A 19,486-nucleotide genomic window follows, 5' to 3' on the forward strand; every position below is an offset into this window, starting at 1 on the left:
AGAACCAACGGAACAGAACCAAAGGCTTGAGCACTGCCACATACTGCCACATGGCTAACTAGATTCCTGGTATGCTTTTAGCTCAGGCCAACTTGGATTATTTCACACAATGCTTGACACAGTTTGGGGTTAGCACAGGGCAGAGACCATCCCTAGTAGGTGATACGAATGCAGCCACTCTGTTTTTTCCCTGTGAGGGAAGAGACTTCAGCTGTACAGAAGAAATCTGTGCCATGCCAGCTGGTCTGTTTTATTTCACAGTATAGATATAGTCATTTGCCCTCACTGATTATGTTATCATGACTTTTTATAGCTATCACTTCTCTTTAGCCCAATTTTTTTTCTTAATGTCTTATCAACTTATCAAGTCACAGAGAAACAGGCCCATGGGGGAACCTGAGGATGTGTGTGCCCATGAAATGCATCCTTAGTTACCCGCTGAATAGTTTGAAAGGCTGGGGAGCAAATTTTGGTTCGGAGATAGGCAGAATCACAAAGTAGAACAACTTTTTAATCACAGAACATCGTAAGAGCTACTTACTAAGTGATCCTAAAACATTTACACTATTATACTATCCCATTTCTGTCTTGCATACATCAGCTACAGCACATTCCTACAGTCCTATTTGAACTGCTTATTCTCATAGTCCTGTTGAGGACCATAGATTCTCATCCTAAATTGACAACTACCTTTTTTAACTGTTAAAGGATTGGAAAGATAGGAAGCAAACCCATGCCATGCTGTTTATTTTTCTTCTCCCTCCTGTTCTTCCCAGTGCTCTGTTAAGTTACTTGGCTTCTAGGCATTAATAATCACAAGTAAGTTTACTAAAATCTCTCAAAATGGAAATAAACTATTTGCAATGGTTGAACCCTCTGCAACCAAAAAGAATTGTAGTTGAGCATTTTAGACAGAAACCACCTTATTTTGTCAGCTTTATGTCATTGCAGCACTGGAACACTACCAAGACACGGTGAGAGACAAGATCCAGTCTCCCTCCTGTAAACCAGCTCAATAATGTCAATCACATTTTTCAAATCAGAGCTCTTTAGAACTGAAAAAAAAAAAAGGCAAAAAACAACTTACCTCCAGTATATGAGAATACCCACAAGAATCACTAGACAGATAAAAGTCAGGGCTGATACGACCACAAGTGGTATAACTGTCTTCTTCTCTGATTCCAGACTCTCAGCTAGACCAATACGAGACTCATGGCTACTATTACTTGCCTCTGCAGTCAGAGAAAATTGAAACAGTCCATGTTTAAATTCTGACAAATGCACAGCACGAGTGAATGTGTCATAATGAGCCTACTTAACACCACTTACCTCTATTTTTTACTATGTACTGCAGAAAGTATACACATTTGCAAACCAGCTTACAGAAAACAAGCAGATAGAGGGTAAAGCAAAGTGTTCAAGCTTATGTGACTCAGCCTTCCAGCAGTGGAGACTACTCTTTGTAAGAATAGCAGATTGTTGTTAAAATATAGAAGAAAGGTTTTTATTTTCATCTGTTTATTAGCTGAAAGCCAACTGAGTTAAGGAATCTGAATATATAATATTGGAATGTGTAAAGAACATTTTGATATTAAACTGTCACTCATATAATGCAAATAACTTCTTGGGCTAATAGTTTAACAGGAAAATTTTCTTACAATAGTCCCTATGTGCTTGCCGAATTGCAGTTAAACCTTCTGTATTTTAATACATTGCCCATTCTGTAACTCGCCTTATAGATACGTCTGACTCTCTTTGAATCCAATTGTAGTACTTCCTCCCCCAACTATACTGGAGCCAGAATTAAATTTCCTACCTCTATCTTTACAGGTGATCAAATTATTATTTAGATATTGTCTAGATTTCACATTTCTGTCAGCCTTGTAATGCTGGGTGACAGAAATATTTGGGCATAGAAAACTGTATGAAGATTAAAACAATATATTTTATAATCTCATTAAATAAGGGAACACAATGGTGGACGAAAACAATTCTGCATTTTTAACTTTGGTCATACCTCAAGAAGTAAAGACTTTACAACTGTGATTTTGACACAGAATGATGGATTCTTTTAAATCTGTGCAGTTTACTGTGATCTGTGACCATTATATGAGTTAAAACACAGAAATAAGCGCTTTTGCACTTGTTAGAATTAAAGCCCTAGATTTTCTAAGAATGTTTTCTGCTTTTGTGAACAGTCCTAATTCAATGAATGTTCTGTATGGGAGCAGAATTTTGCTGTCTAGAAATCAGCTGCACTCCATTGGGATTTCAAGGGACCAATTCTACATGAATAAAAAGCTTTCAGACAAAAGGGAGGAGGGAATAGAGTTGGATCTGAAAAAAAAATGACAACAAATCACATGTTCTAAATAGGATGTCAAAAACCAAACAGCTTCACACAGCACAGCTTTCCAGGTAGCCCTCTGCTTGCTTCCATTTTCTTGAGTTTAGGGGCTTTCAGGGCTTTATATGTAAAAAGATCTAGGCTCTGATCTTGCAGGCATCTCGGTTTTCATTCAAAGTACTCTAACACCCAAATCAATCACTACTCTTTAAATCCTATAGCTCAGTGGGCAAAGTGATCGCAGGCACAAGTTGCTTCTGAAAAATCTGTTCCTGAGTTTCTGGTGAGTAGGCTAAAATCAGTATTTCCTACTGATTTCAGAAGAAGCTATGTGTATGCATGAGGGATCAGAATACAGTCCCTTTGAAGCATTCATACTTGCTTATCCAACTCTGGACTAATTCACAGCATAAAACCCAGTCTTATCTGGTGATGACAGGGTTCCTTCAAGCTGCATGACCAAATCCTATTAGGATTCCTTCTATGGGGAATGAAGAGCAGGCTTCTCCTGTAACGGAGGGTTTCTTGCCTACTTGGCTATCACTCCAGTGACGGTGGCTGAAAAGGCAGTCTCATCTACAGTAGATTTCTTTGCTCCCTAATAACTGATGTGTTTGGATCCTTTGCATATTTCTGTATATTAATTTCTCTTACAGTTTTTCAACTGAAGTTGAAAGGTTTAGGTAGCCATAGAGGTCTTATGGAGAAAGCCCTAGTTCAGAACAAGCATAAACATGCATCAACAACTACAAAGACTGGGAAAAGTTTAAATGGCAATTTTTTCTGTAATGGCCACAACAAGAAGACATTTCATCAATTTCTGGTGAATTCACTGTAATGTATAAATAAGTTCTCAGTTGAGAAGTCTCTTTTGTTTTGTTTCATTTCTTTATAATTGAATTAAGCAAAGATGTCTTTGATTTACAGGAGAACATGTTAGACATGCTCACATTGAATTTTCAATTTATTAAAAGACAATATTTGGCATCATTTATTGGAAAAAATAATGTACATGAAATGATACTATATAGTGTCTTTCAATAATATCTAGAAGACAAACTCTAAGTGTTGTACTACTACTACTCCTCTTCCTCCTCCAGTAACGTATAATCCTTTTTGAGTTACTACCAGTAACAATTCAAATGACACCCATTATGCAAACTATAAATCTCTTATGGTAACACTCATTCACATTAGTAACATAAGTTTTGAAAGATTGATGTTCTTTTTGCTGATTTTTAAAGAAATGTTATGCATTTTACACAATGTGGTAACTACTTACCTACTGAACTAATTCACTTACTGATTCAGTTTTATAACACCTGCCTTGTTAGGACTCCTACTAATTTCAGTATGTTTTCTATTTTCTTTTAATTTTTATTTTCTATTTTTCACATTCTCCTAGCCCCAGCTACACAGAGTGTCAATTTACCACCTTTTCATATTAGTATTCTGTTGCTCATGAGTAATACGACCTCATGTGATTTAACTGTGTATTTGTAGGACTGGGCTGAAAATTTCCCATGCTTTGTGGATTCCATTCCTTAGTGGGTTTAGTTGAATGATACTGCCCTCTACAGATGCTGATAGTACTTAATGGAAGTTCAATTTATTTTCTAAAATACCAATTTAACCTTGGTTTTTTGTTTTTTTTTTTTTCAAACATCATAGATTGTTTCTGACTTTACTCTTGGATTTTCAATACTCTAACAAGAGGCAATGCAAATTATGTGTCTGAATACTTCAGGTTTTCCACAACGCATTTTTAAATACAAAGGAAGTGCTTTATATTTATCAGGTTTTTATCTACATGAGGTTCAGTTTTGCCTTCTGACCTTATCTTTGGAATCACAGATCACAAATACTGTCGCTGACTTTAAGAGGACTAAATAGGAAAGTAGCACTAAATATAAACAAGTACAGGAGAATCTGTCTCTAAGTATTTTGGAAATGTGCAAATCTGGCACAAAAAGTCTGCATCTCACCGAAATCTGAAGGTGGCATACACAGTAAGAATGGAAATGGATGTTTTTATGAGTTAAGATGAATCAGAATCAGACTGAAGCATCTTCTTCCTTGCTCAATACATCTTAGAAAATACAAAACAAAACACAAGGAGGAAATGTGCTGCTGTGAGTTAAAAACCAGAATCTCAGAGGTCTGTTTCCTCTGGCAGAGGGATGGTTTCCTCTGGTGTATTTCCATAAGGGCAGCACTTGTCTTTGTACAGAGAACTCACGTCCCTCTTAAACCTTTAAAACTAAAATTAAGCAATTAATATTGAAACAAATCCTGGTTTTAGATCATGCACCACCCAACTTCTGCTGACAGAACGCATCTATCCAAAAGCAGAGCATGAATCTTCTTACTGAAGAATATTTCAGGTGCAGTTTTAAGTAGCCACAAGTAGCATTCACAAGATAGCCAGCTCAGCATGCACCCCCTGTTCCCCAATGCTTCCTTCATCACACCCACTGGCACTGTTATGTACTCCTTTTATTATATGTTGACAAACCTTCTCATTCTCTAAGGCACAAAAGTATCCCCTCACAGCTTTCCATGGTATTCATTAGACTTATCCATAACTAACCTGCCTCAGAGATGTTGAATACTGATGAGTGATCGCTAGTAACAGATGAGGCTGACGACTGTGATGATCCAGGATTTAATTCTGAGTTACCTGCTTCAACTGCCCCTTCAGTGTCTCTCTCATTAAGGTCAGGAAAGCTGAAATCTGTTGAAGTTTCATTATCGTTAAGGCTATCTGAGGTACCTTGGCCAGAACCACTTTCTTCATCACTTGTAAAAACAGCCCAAGACTTAGACTCTGATGTGTTTTGCAAAGGGACACTAGCAGTCTGAATGTGGTTCTCCAAAACTGTTGGGTCGTTGTGCTTCTTAGGTATCACACTTGCTGTCAAAGTTGGTACGGATGTATAATTACGTCTGTCCGAGGCATGGTTTATCTGACTGTCTGATGCAGCAGTAGAAATTTTCTCTTCTTCTTCAGGTTTCTCAGAATGTGAGCTTATAATTAGGTTACTCTGATCCTTGTTATTATTTACCTTTGTATTTTGTTCCTCTACTACCATATCCTGAGCTTCTCTATGGGAAGTGCATGAGATACAGTTACTTACAGGGAAGCCATCGTCATATTCATCGTAGTCATCCTCAACTACAGAAGGCCACAAATCGGTACTGGACATGATACTGGGAGACAACCCAGAGGATTCTCTAGAAGGAACCAGCAACCTACTCAAAGTTACAGGGATCTCACTTTTGGGAGGAACAGCCGTAACAGAAATACGTATATTTGGTAAAGGAAGAGTGTGATGAATGGACACATCAGAATCAGAAACAACTGCAGGCATATGAACAGGATCAAAACCAAGTGTAGAACTTGAAGAGACACTCGCAGCCTCACTTCTTTCAAAAACACTTGAAGAGATATGGGTGTCTGCAGGAGTAGCTACATGTAGTAATGTATCACCTGTTCGGAAGGGAGTTGTTACAGCATTTGCTGCTTGGGGGGGGAAGGCATTTGTATTTTCTAAACTGGTCAGCTGGAATGAAACATCGCTACTGTACAATGAAGGCATGACCTCCTGAACATCTTCACTGTTAAACAAACTGGATGAAACATATTCCTCACTTGCATAAGAAACAGATAAACCTTGAAGTGACGCTGTGGGCTTACTAAAAATGTTTGACAACAAATCAGTAACGGAAGGTGCAGATGTAGAATGCAGCATGGTTTCAGTTGTAGCAGAACCTGGTGCCATTTGATGCAATATTTGGTCAAATGTAGAACTATCTTTATGAACCCTGGAGCTTTCAGCCAATAGTGGATCACTAGGCACAACTGCAGCCGTGTTAAGCAAAGTGCCTTCGCCAGAAGATTGGAAGGAGGATTGCAGTAATGCTTCGTTATCTAATGTAGCTGAAGTCTCATAAAAGTACGGCTGAGTCGAGGATAACATTTTGCTATAAGCAGGGGCAGAGAGAGCTTGATCTGAGCTTGCACTAAGCATAGGTTTAAGCAAAGTGTCATCAAAGGCTGGAGTTGTAACATGCAAAGGCTGAACGGAAAGGTGATTTTCTGTAAGTTTACTAATATCATGATCAAATATCTTAGTAGTGGGAAAAGCAAGAGAGACTGGAAGGATTCCCTTTGTGCTAGAAACAGGAAGTGGGCTTTCTTGCAGAGACGTATTCTGCTTAATTACATCATTATTAGAAACAGATGTAGAAAGTTCAGGTATCACTTTACTTTCAGCATTGGAAGCCATTTCACTTAAAGAAGAGGAAATTTGCAGTTCTCTCTCATCTCCATACGTAACATCACCTTTTTGAAGCATCTTATTAACATCACTAAACCCAGATGATTCATACATAATTTCATCTACAGAATCAGAGGAAGAAACATTAAGTACCGTCAAAGTATCTGTATCAGGCAAAAGGGACTCACTACCAGAGTACGCTTCAGACCAATCCGTATTGCTAGATAGAGAGCGCGTAGGCTGCAGCAAAGTATCAGCTTGTGATATTACAGAAGAAGGTTTATGCACCAGTACATTGTTATAGCTGCTAAATAAAGGATCTTGACGAAATACGTCAACAGAATCATGCACAAATTCTGTGGAGTCATAGGAAACAGTAAAGCTTTGGAGGGAGCCCACATTACTAGACAAAGCATAAGGAAGTTCAGACATTGTAGATAGTACATGCATATTTAAATCACTGCTGGATGGTTCAACTTGAGAAAATATGTGAGTTCTATTATGACCAAATATCAGTGTCTCTGAAGCAGCATGAGTAGTCTGATGTGAGACCACATCAGCATATTGAGCAAGGCTTGGCTGTATTAATGTATCACCCTCTGCCAATGTCAAAGAAGCATGCAGGGACACCTTATCACTTGCAACAGCTGGAGTAGCACTTTGTGGAAACATTTGAGAAACTGTATACAAACGGTGAAGCATTTTACTACTGGAGGAAGCAGAGGAAAATGTAAGCAAAGGTACATCATCATAGGAAGACAGGGTGGGTTCAAATGACACATCAACACTGGGAAATACAGGTGTAGCATGCAAGGTCACATCACTATCTGATGTAGCAGGGGTAGCGTCGAGCATCTGAGAGTCAAACAATACAGGGGTGACTAGAGGAAACACTTCACTACTGTAGGAAGGTTGAAGAGGTATCTCACCATTATAGACTGGTTGAGTTGTCTGAGAGAGTACCTCACTGGCAGCAGAAGCAGAACCATATTCTCCAGAGCTTGAAGAGATAGAGTGAGGTGATAATTCAGCAGAGGAGAAAGCAAAGGTAGAATAATATGGCAATTCTAAATCCGCATCTGAAGTGTCTTGTGAAACCACTGGGCTGCTGGAATAGGGCACTGTAGCTGGCTTTAATCCCTCTACATAAGCATCAGTGTAACTGGTCTGAGACAATTGCCTGATATCCGATGTATCAACAGATTGAGTTGTCAGATCTGTAGCATTATGAAACCATAAATTTCCATCAGTGGAAGAAGTATGCTTTGGAGGCTCATCAGAGCTTGCGGCTGCTACACCTTCTGAAACATACTTAATGGAGCCTTGGGAAAGAACATCATGCATGCTTATATCTGGGCTTCCTGAAGGAAGGGTGTCTTCTTGGGAGGTCTCCTCTGTAATCAGCTGTGCTGAAGAAGTGGTAAGAACCGAACTCCAAAAGTCATCAGATTCCTGATGAGGTTTAAAAGGAGACAATAAGAAATCTTTGTCACTATGGCCAGTAGTGGTTATTCTTGTTGGTTCAGTGCCTGAAGAAAGGTATATGTATTCTTCTTCTATGCCTTTGGTGGAGTCAATGAGTTGAGGAGGAATTCCAGTAATTGTTTGGGATTCCAAAAAAGGATCTTCCTCTTCTTCAGAAATTTCACTAGCAGGTGGAGAAGTAGGGTAATAAACTGCTTTGAAAACATCATCCTTACCATGCAATTCTTCTTCTCTTGTTAAGTATCTATTTGTTTTAGCTTCATTGGGTTTTGTCCCCATTTTTTCTTGACTGTAGCTGGATGTAGTCACCTGGAAATCTTTCCTCATTTGGTTTAGTGTACTGTCAGTGCTAGGAATCACTGCAGTTTCTTCATCCACCTCTGCTTCCTTTTCATCAACTTCATCCTTTGAAAAAATACCATAGCCGAAGACAATTAAAAATGCTTATAGACACTGTACACAAATGAAAACCAAAACTGCAATAATACATTTTCCTGGCTCCACAAAAACAAGAGAGGCAAAACAAGACAACACTTGAGAATACTGTTGGTCTTAAAGCAAAATATTTAGCTGCAAGAACAGGTATCCTCTTCTCTCTTGAAAATATTACTTATTTGCAATACAAACAAAAAAATCCCGTGTCACAACAACTTCTTAAATATTGTTTTACTTTTACTCTGTTTGAGAGACAAAACCCACTCATAGTATTTAATTACTTTATTAAAAAAGCTCTACTATTTCCTACTAAAATGCAATCATATATGCAGTACACTTCAATGAAAAAATGGTTTTGCTATCAAAACGTCTTAGAGATTTGCACTAATATCCTGATGTTGATTAAATTGTCACAGTAACAGAATTTGTAAAATATATTTATGACCTGTCTTTAAATCTGCTGAATCTTCAGAGTTTTCTGGAAAAGAAGATTTCAGGATGGCCAGCATGACTGTAACAGTTTCACAAGTGTTGTGAGTAACCACCTAGTCCCTGTTATGATCCTTTGTTTGCTGAACATGAATAATGATACTTTGTGAAAAATCTGTGTTAGAGTTTTGACTTTTAAGGACAGATCCAAAAAGAAAAAAAATTACATGCCTAAATACAATCAGGATTTAGGCAGTCCTTGAGGATCTAAGTTCAAATCTTTTCGTCCTCTCTCCAGCTTTCCCTGCCCCAAATCAAAAAACATAATGTGGAAGCATCTAACTTGCTCAGCAGGCATTTTCGTTTTGACCTAGACATAGCAGTGCGCGCAGCTCTGTGCTGTGCCCCCATCTAGAACTGCACCAGAACCAAACCTGTCCGAGCACAACTCTGCAAACTAGAATGAGGGGCACGTTCAGTTTCTGAAGGCACTTGATTTGACAGGCACACATAGCCCTTAGAGACACCAGCAGGACAGAGCCTCTCACAGAATACAGTTGCAACTCCTTTTTCTTTTGAAGATCTGGTTCGGTGATGTGGTGGCAATACCGACTTGTTTTTATTCAAAAGCATAATGTTGAGAGAAAACACCCAGAAGACAGGAGACTAGGGCACAGTTATCAGTCTAAGAAATCCTTGGTTTCCTCTATATTTTAGGCTGAGTAGATCTCCCACTCCTGCAATGAAGTGAACAGGGCACAGCAGAGAGAAGAATGTAAAACCAACAGCCTTTGAAAGAAAGTGCCCAAGATGAAGCACTGCTGAATAAAATATTAACTGGGGCACTCCGCTAATAGGAGTTGTTAGCTTTTATCCAGTCTCACCAGAGAGAGGGCTTTAACCACTAGGCTAGTGGTTAAACTAGGCTAAAGCCATGTTTCACACTGCAGTCCCTTTTTTGTACCAGGAACCTCTAGTGCACTCAGACAATATAAGGTACCTCAGACACGACTCTCAGGTTTGGATTTCATTCCAAGGGCTAAACACCTAAAATGTAGAGAGAGCAGCACCTAGACTGTGTGTCCTCAAACCCAGACTGGACTGGACAGGCCCTTGTTTCTGAAAATCTACTTTCTGTAGGGCAATGCCTGCACTTTTAAACTTTCTTAGTTCAAGTAGAAATCAGTTGACATTCACTGGCACTCAGTTACTCTCCAGACAGATGCAATATAATAATCTAGATACATAGCTTACATCAACAGAGAAATAACTGTATTATTGGTTACTCAGTGTCCACAAATAGAAGGGAGGGTAAACAGATAGACAGGTAAGCACAGGCTGTCTATTTAACTAACAAGGACTTGCCATGCAGTGAGAATATTGTGGTCACAGATTGAAACTATAAAATAAAAACTCTGAGGGATTACTTGATACAAATGTAGGTCTTACTGAAGGAACTGTTGATGTTGTAAAATGGGTATTAGAGACTGTTAAAAACTTCATTGTGATATTTTCACCTCTCTCCTTGCTGGGACACCAGAAACCTAGTTACCAAATATGAAGTCTGTAGAGGTTATAATAAAAACATCCAAAATTATGTAAAATAGAGTTATACTGTAAAGTCTAACTTGAGTTCAAGAAGTAAGAGTAAATGACCATCCAAGAATTTTGGGATAACTGTTAAATTCAACTGATAGCAGACATACATGAATCTCACTCTTCAGCACAACTGCCTTCCTCCCTTACTTTAGTTTGCTACATGCCAAGACCTTCATAAGCAAACCCAAGTCAGATTTCTCTTTAAACAAACTAAAAAGCCTAACACTGGGTGACAGCTTTGATTCTGCTAAATGAACAATTTTGTCAGACTTCACTCAGAGGTGACAGTAACTTGATGCCCCATTTTCAAAAATATTTAGGCATATCCTGAGATATCCCTTACTTCTCCATATATCTCTAGCCCCAGAGAACTAAATAGTGAGGTATGTCTAGAGTTATCTAGGGAGAAATATAGCTGAAGGAGAAGGCTGTATATGCATATATATGTATGTATATATAAATACAGATAATACATTCAGTTGGTGACATAGTTTTGTAAATTTTCACAGAATATAAATACAATTTAGTTGAAATGTATGTATTTGAAATACTCTCTTAAAAATAAATGAATGCTATACCTCATATTCTTCGGTTTCATTCAGTTCAGGAATGAGGTCAGCCTCTATAAAACAAAAATACACACCATATCATCCAACATTTTAAATTCACAGAATTATTAATTCTGCAAGGACTCAACTGATTAGTTAACACATTTATTGAGACCCAGTCTACGATGTTTTATAGGATTGTGTTTGGAGAAGTGGCCAACCACCTGGGTTGAGGACTAACTCTAATGGTAGCAATGCTCATCTAGACAGGACACGTTCAGCCACAGCAGTTTTGCCTGGCTCTAATTTGATACTGCAGCACATGTTGGATCTGCACGGAGGAACCACATCCTGGCCAAGAAGAACCAAGCTTACAAGAATGATTTCTATGAGCAAGTACAGTTTAATGCAGAAACACAGAAGAGAGAAAAAAGGTAAGTCTGGGAATCAACTATTTCTCTAAATTTAATCTGAAAGCTCTGAAGATATTCTTGTAAAATGATCTGTTCTATAATTTTCATACAGCAAATTCCTCATTTGTGCACCTAGGCTTGGAGTTAGGTACTAGCCCAACAGCCATGCCATCATATTCAGCATACAGTAGGCTGCCTGCCTCTGTCAGGGCAGACCAGAGACCCACCCTTCCTAGAGTCCAGTGCTTAAGGCCTTTTTCAAACTCCCACTTGATTCAATGGAAGGACATGAACCCAGTTGTATCACATCCCACAAAAAGTCCCTAATAAGCAGGTACTGGGCGCTCTGCGAAGAAGTACTCAAAGGCTTTTGAGGCCTCCCCACTTTTCATAAATAAAGAACAGCTGAAGCATGATCAAGAAATTAATCTCCTACAGCCCAGGTGAAAATCCTTCTCTCTAAGTTTAGAGGTAGTCTCTCACCTTCTTTCTCTCTGTCTTTTTGGCCAAATCCAATATTGTACTTCTGATGGTGGTCAGCAAGAGAGGCTTCAAAGCAGATTGCAAGAAACCTACAAATCTCTGGTAGGAACTGGCATAGGTCTCCAGTGATGAAATCTAATACCCCTTCCACAGCATTAACTCATCTTACTGCTCCTTTGGTCCACAGAAAGGTCCATTCCCTTTCTAAGGACCTTTCTAAGGCTTTTTCCTAAGCAATGTTCTAGTCCTGTTTGTACACCAGTGTTAGCATGTATTCTGAAGGCTGATTTGCCCTAAGCAAAAATGCCAGTCTCTTAGCCTGGGGAGTGATTCTAACAATAGCATCACACAGAGCTCCATGTCTGCATTTCCTCCAAAATTCCCAAACGAAGTTTCCGCAATACACTAGTATAAAGATGTCATCTTTATACTTCTCATCTCTGCGAAGTCACATGGGGATCTATGACTTAATTTGTATTCTCTTTGATCTGTCCGTATCTACCTTTCAAAACAAATTGAGACATGTATTATATGCAACATACAGTAGATAAGTTTATCAAACTAACAAGCTCATACAGTTTTATTTGTAGATTATAGCATGCAAACAAGTTTTGACTAAATAATGCCGCACAATATCTTCATAAATTGTTCTTTTGTAACAAACGTTTATAAATTACCAAGCACTATTAACCTTTCATTAACAAGATAGAGAAAAATTATCTTACCTCTGACTCCTGGAAGCCTAGGAGGCTCCGGGGCAGGGTGGGGAGGGGAGTGGAGGGGAGGAAGGGGTTGAGTAGATAATGATATTCCCTGGCTTCTCAATGATATAAATCAAATATTGTAGACATTAGTTTGAAAGTCTTCCCACAGGAGACCCATACCATGTATTATGTACTCAATAGACTTCTCTGAAAAATGTTTTTAATACAGAGAAATTCTGTCCACTCTTTCTGTGGTCACTATTCTTGAGTTGAGCTTTAATCAGACTCAATCAGAAAAATAAAATGTACTGATTGTGCTAGAGTATACAGTAGGGTATGTGCTCTCAAATTCCATCAGCAGAAAACGACAGTTTCTTGCTGTTGTCTCCATGGAGAGGCATTAACATACATATATATATATATATATAAAATTTATATTAACAACACTAAATCTTTAGGCATTTTACAAAGCCTATATAAATTTAGTTGGTCACAGAAAATGTATTTGTCAAAAGCATTAGAGACACACACTTATAGAAGTTCTGTTAATCCTGTTGGTGTGTTTTTGATTTGACGGGAGATTACAGAAATCTGCTAACATCCCCCAAACAAGAAGAACCGCACCCTCCAAAAAACAACCCATCGATGTAGGTTGATGAACAAGCTTGTTTATTTTTTCTGGAGCCACATATTGATTATTCTATAGCTTACATTTTAAAATAAAATAATTAAATCATTAATTAGAAAGTTTTGTAGAGGTCTTTTCATAGTCCATTTTAATGACAGATGAAGACATGACAGAACAAAGACAAAAAAGGTAACTATTTCCCTACATTTATGTTCAATGCAAATCTTTTAAAAAAAATCTCTTAAAACAATCTGATTTGTAATTGTAGAATAACGTGCATAACATAAACTGTTTTCATTTCTGTACTGTCATGTAATAAAGGGCACGGCAAGAACAAAAGTAAAGACTGTTTCTTCTGATTAAATTAGTTTTCACATTTCTACATTTATCAGTACAAAATTAGAAAAAAGCATCCCCTAAATGAAACATTTAAGATATGCTTAGTGTTTTTTAGGACAAAAATCACCAAGACAAGTTACAAAGAAATTGCATAGTTAGACCCTCACAAAGCATTGCTGACATAATGAGCTGCCACACAGGACACAGCATTTGAGAGCCATATCCCAGCATGGGTTTTTTGATAAACACCAACCAAAGTCTACACAAAGGAAAATGAGAGGAGAGATATATTCTTATTTTTCATTTCCTGTGTCAGCAAAAGCATGTAAGTAACACCGGTATTAACTACACAACAAACTACTGCAGAACTTTCAGAGCTATACAGATGTTATCTAGAGAGTCAAAGCACACATTTAGATAGTTATTCAAAATCCAATTCTAATAGCAAACGAAAAATTGGTAAGTAAAGGTTGGACTTTTACCAAAGCTGACTAAAACACTATGTACATGATTCCCTTCGTTTTCAATGGCGGTTGCATAGCTACGTCACGTAGGGCATCCAGTGACTTTGACTAAATGGAAACTAACTGGCAACAATTTTAATGTGCACACACACTATATCACAAGATGAAAGGCTGCCACTCTGAACAGTTTAGGAAAAACCCAAAGAGCAGAGGTCTCAACTACGATCATTTGCCCAGTGTCATATCAGAGCTCCTGAGGCTTCCACAAACTGAGGCAGAGAGCATGGCCCGAAAGCGGTCCTTCCTCTTAGGAAGCACTACTGAAAACAAGAGGGTTTAAACCTGGTCTGTGGATCACCCGGAGCCTGCAGAGCCCTCACAAACCACATATGGAAGGCACCCAGACAGGGTGGGGAGAAGGCATGAGAAACGCTTTCTCTTGCAAGCATCTCAAAAGGAAAAGGCTAAAACAATGGTTGTGAGGTTTTTGAACACCAGATTTGTGTTGCACAGTGTACTGAAACTTCCCTCATTAAAAGTGGCCACTCCAAGGGCAGAATTCTTCCTGGAAAAGGGCCCGTCTAATGCTTCCGCATGACTCATGCCTCACTTTAGCTCTTAACATGAAGATTAATTGATCTGGAGGTGACTGCAGTAAATTTCATCTTAATTAAACTGGCTTACTCAGAGTAATTCTTGAAAATGAAAGTTTTAACTTATGCTTTATGTGAGTCAATTTTATTTCATGTCTTCACGGTGAAGGTAACTTTTCTTTCATAAATTCACAAGCAGGAGCTCCAAGAAATCCCCTTTTGCCTCAAGATCTATAAAGCAGATCACAAAACCAATTTGATGTTATAGCAGTAACCAGCAAGCTGCTCTGAACAAATCTTTCTCATTAGATATATAGATTCTCATATCTCTGTTGTTTAATATTTGCAATATTAAAATATTAATTATGAAAATATTTGCAATATTTGCAACAGTTAATTCAGATGTAAATAATTAGTAAAAGCAAGTATGCAAATAAACATTAATATTAAAAATGAATGGAAGTTTTCATCATATTTTAAAATTATATCCAGGGTTGAGACAGCATCTCTAAATTTTATAGAGCAATGTACACCCATAGTAATCATACTAATTACATGGGAGGGATTTTTCCCTGAATTTTCCTCATCCAGAGCTTTCAGATGTACTGCTGTGGAAGTGTGAAAATAAAAGAACACAAAGTACATTTAATAACTTTGTGTCCATTTCAGATAGGAAGCATTCCAAAGAAACGGTTTTTCTGAAACACGCAAAATATTTATTTTGGTATTTCATTTTTATTTATAAACGTATCCCTCTTTTTATTTTTTATTTTTTAATTTAAAATATCCTTGAAACAATTCATTTGACCTGAAATAATCTTCCTCAGTTTTCAAGCTTTTGGAAAACTAAAGGAAAAACCTTAGGTAGACCTGAAACTATAACAAATTTTCAAACTGCCTGAAATTTGAAAAAAAACCCCAGGTGTTTATACAGTTCTGATATGCAGATTATTTAACTCTCCTCTTTACAATGCTTTGTTTAAAAACAAGAAAACTCAGGATAAGAATATATTTATATACATTAATCTGCTTTAATGCAACATTAAGGAGACATATTTAAATGTTCAAATGACAGAAAACACAAAAATACCATTTTCACAGTTATGGTAACCTGTTCATATTTTATACAGATACATCTTTACATTGTTATGCCTCCTAGGTATCCTTGCGTTGTATTTTCTCATTTCTTTAACAAAAAGAAATCAGTGGTGTGTCTGTGTAAAAAGGCATGAGAATATCAGACCCTCACTCAGAACTGCTAAATATAACATTTATTGCACCAAATTCTCTTGTCTAAGAATACAAATCTCAGAGAAATTTCTGCTGATATACTGGAAGGTGAAACGAGTTTTCCAGTATGTATTTCCAAAGCAAGGCCCCCATTCTTCCTTCTAATGAAATGAATGCAAAGCCATTGCTGACTTCAGCAGAAGTACAACAGGGATGCCGTGCTCAGTGGCTGTATCTACACCGCTGGCCAGCTGCAGACGGCCAAATGCCCCTCCATCCTCTTGCTGAGTTTGTTCCCCAGCAGCATCTGCTCACACCTCAGGTGCACTGCGCAGTGCTGCCTGCAGTGCTGGCTCTGTGGTTACCCAGCCCCAGAGTGCTCCTGTCTCCCTCCCTGCCTCTGCATCCACATTTCCTTCCAGAAGGAGCCATGGCATGCAGCAGGGTGGTATGCTACCAAGTCTCACTGATCCTTACAGCAGGGATACAACAGTAGTAGTAAGGTGGGTTATCCTACGGATATTACCCACATTGGATTTTTTGTTGCAATGTCTGTTTTCTGAGCTTTTAAAGCTGTGATGGCAGCACTGCACTCATTTGATTTGTTGAACTGACTATTGTTTAATAATGCTAACACTACGCTGCTTATTTGTCATTCCATGTAGAAATGGATGTGGGGATACGTAGATGAAATCTCATCTGAGAAAATCTTAAACCACAAAATCAGCAAATTCTGGAAAGGAAGTGGAGGAATATAGTATCTAAGACATAGATAAAGGATAAACAGAAAAGTGATATGTCAGGTAGAATGTCAGAACCTTGTCATGGACTTCTTAGAAAACTGAAGAGAAATAGGAAAATTCTGGTAGATATTAGCATAAGACTCCAAAAATGCATTCTTCTTAACACTTTGTGTTTGAAAGACAAGTTAAATGTTTATGGAAAATTTGTACATATTATACCGGAACCTGTGTCCCCCTTCTTCAGACAAAAATACACTATTATAAACCTATTGCCATTATTAGTTCATAATTCATGTGGTAGAGATTGTTGAGAATCATATTCTTTCTCGCTGTAAAGGAACGTGGTTCCCTTGAAATGAAAAACTGACCTGTTTTCCCAAGCGCATCACAACATTGCTAAGGACTTTGCTGTAGCTGAACAGACTTAATGAAGTGTAAAATTCAACTTACAGAATCCATAAATAAACAACAAGAATCCAGGCCCTTAGATAAAAAATGGTTTCTTGCATGATCAGAAAGGCTTTTATTTTTCTATGATTAATTATAGGGTTCTTCATTAAAACACAGCTTTCACTCACTTTGATAAGAACTGGGTCTGATGCTAAAACTTCCACATAATTTAAGGAATTATTAAGGACAAGATCAAACTTCATGCTATAGTTTTAAATTATTTCATATTTACCAGCAGGCGGAAGAAGTAAATCTGGCTGTGAAATCAGTAAGATATGTTTGTTAGGCCTTTTGATTTTTTGCAAGGCAGCATTAAGAAGCAAGGGAATTCCATCACCGCAAGTCCTTTGAAATCAAACTCCAAGTAATCATAAGAAATCAAATTTCAAAATCAATTGATACAGACTTATAAGTCATATATTGGGTTTGTATTACTTGTTTCCTTAACACTTTGGCTGTGTGGATTAATTTTGTGAGGATGCTTGAACCATAGAGAAATAATACCAAACATGGTTTTATTTCCCTACGTTATATTGCTAAAAGATACACTTGTGAGATTTGAAATCAGGTAGGTGTTTTTCAGAATATTCTTAGAGTTAAAAAAAATTAACATGCAGTCTTTCATAGGTAATGTTTACAAGGAATGGAGAATTACATCATGTAAAATATCAGTACCAAAGAACATGCTGAAGGTTAACTGCAGCGATTTTGAAATTTCATTTTAGCATATTTTGATAGTCGTGCATTTTAACTGGTTTGCAAACAAACTACTTCTTCAAATACAGATTTTCAGCTAAAAGTGATCACTAAGCTCAAAAGACCACTTACCTGGGTCCTCTAAAGGCATATCAACAATGACTTGGTCACTGTATTTTCCATATAGACCATTAGAGCAAACAGCAACTATCTGAAGAACATAACTTGTATTGGGCAGCAGATTATTTAGAATAGCCCCCTAAAAGAAAAACCATGTTTAATCATTTACTTGCAAATAAGTATCAAATATTTGGAAATGTTAATTTTTTTCATAACACATTTTTCATATGAACCATACTGCTCTTTTCTTCTAGGACTCTAACTTATGCTTTTTATATTTTACCGTCACAAATGTTTTTGTCAACTTTAAAAAAAATCTTGTGAACTTTTACATGGAGGATACCAAACTATGTAATTATTTAATGCTGAACACTAGTTTAGGTAACATTATCTCTGATAAATTATGAGTCTTTAAAGAGGGTTAGAGGAACAGATCACATTAGTAAAATACCATGAAACTGTAATCAGTAACTTAATATTTATAGCAGTATGATTGTACTGAATCATACTAGTTGCTTGTGTGGGTCATTCTTCGCACATCAGTGAGCAATGAATTACAGATCACTATTAATTGACTAAGGGTTTTATGGCTAAGGAGCTCTGAGACTGACATGGCCATAAACTTTTGGGGATATTATAGGCAAATCAGAACAGCAATCTGCGAAAGCTTTCTCTCTTCTGGGCAAGAGAGGCCTTTTTTTTTTTTTTTTTTTTAAATTGTCTTTGTGGCTTCACAGCCAAAAAATGAAGTACAGCTTCTGTGAGCTGCAGCCAAAGAAGAAATTTTTATTGATTCAGCTCCAAGCTACTGTTTAAACCCTTAAGATAATTAACAGTGAGTGTTTTGCCATCACCGCTTTGTATGAAACTTGAAGAGTTTACAGTTACCAAGTCCTGATACCCATCTGTCAGAAACTCATGCTTAGTCTGGTCTTCTCCATCCAATTGTTGATAAAAGACAGCAAATCTCTCAATTGTGGTGTCATATACAACCCGAGGTCTTTCCCATGTAACGAGAAGACTAGTATAATTCTTTGGATCAGATTGAACATTTTCAGGTTCTGAGCTGCAAACTGGAAGAAAGAAAAGAGGAAAGAATATGATATTTATTAAATGGTACAAATGACTCTACTAAGATCTTGAGCCCCCTCCTGAGAAAATTAATGCAAGTCTTTCATGTGCCTCATTTTTAGCTTTCCACTAAAATATCTGTTTATATTTTACAGATGCCATGCACTATAAACAGAACCGGTATTTTAATACTAGATTTTCAAAAGCAAGTTAATTTGAGGACTGAGTCCCCTTTCCCTCCTTTTTTATAGCATCTTTTGTGAAATATTAATCTCCAGTTCCCAAGAAATAAAATATAAACCACAAAACATAAAGATTCATATATATGTGCTGGAGATGAAAAAAATCTCTAGTACTCTGTCTTTATGGGTTTATCAGAGTAGCATTAGAAGAGCTGCACACTCTTTTACCAGCTATAATAGACTGGAA

The 19,486-nt window shown here is 37.4% G+C and overlaps 1 protein-coding gene across 1 annotated transcript in view; it reads right to left on the reverse strand.

Annotated features, from left to right (window-relative positions):
* The window catches only part of PTPRZ1 (protein tyrosine phosphatase receptor type Z1), a 104,610-nt gene that overhangs the window by 30,540 nt on the left and 54,584 nt on the right, over positions 1 to 19,486 (reverse strand). The window contains exons 9-13 of the mRNA XM_072848687.1: positions 18,875 to 19,059; positions 17,999 to 18,125; positions 11,154 to 11,197; positions 4,938 to 8,517; positions 1,088 to 1,232 (exon numbers count right to left, since the gene is read on the reverse strand). Coding sequence (XP_072704788.1) covers positions 1,088 to 1,232; positions 4,938 to 8,517; positions 11,154 to 11,197; positions 17,999 to 18,125; positions 18,875 to 19,059 — 4,081 coding nt within the window. The remainder of the gene's footprint in view (positions 1 to 1,087; positions 1,233 to 4,937; positions 8,518 to 11,153; positions 11,198 to 17,998; positions 18,126 to 18,874; positions 19,060 to 19,486) is intronic.

The sequence above is a fragment of the Ciconia boyciana genome, chromosome 1, assembly GCF_034638445.1.
Source record: "Ciconia boyciana chromosome 1, ASM3463844v1, whole genome shotgun sequence".
NCBI lineage: Eukaryota > Metazoa > Chordata > Aves > Ciconiiformes > Ciconiidae > Ciconia > Ciconia boyciana.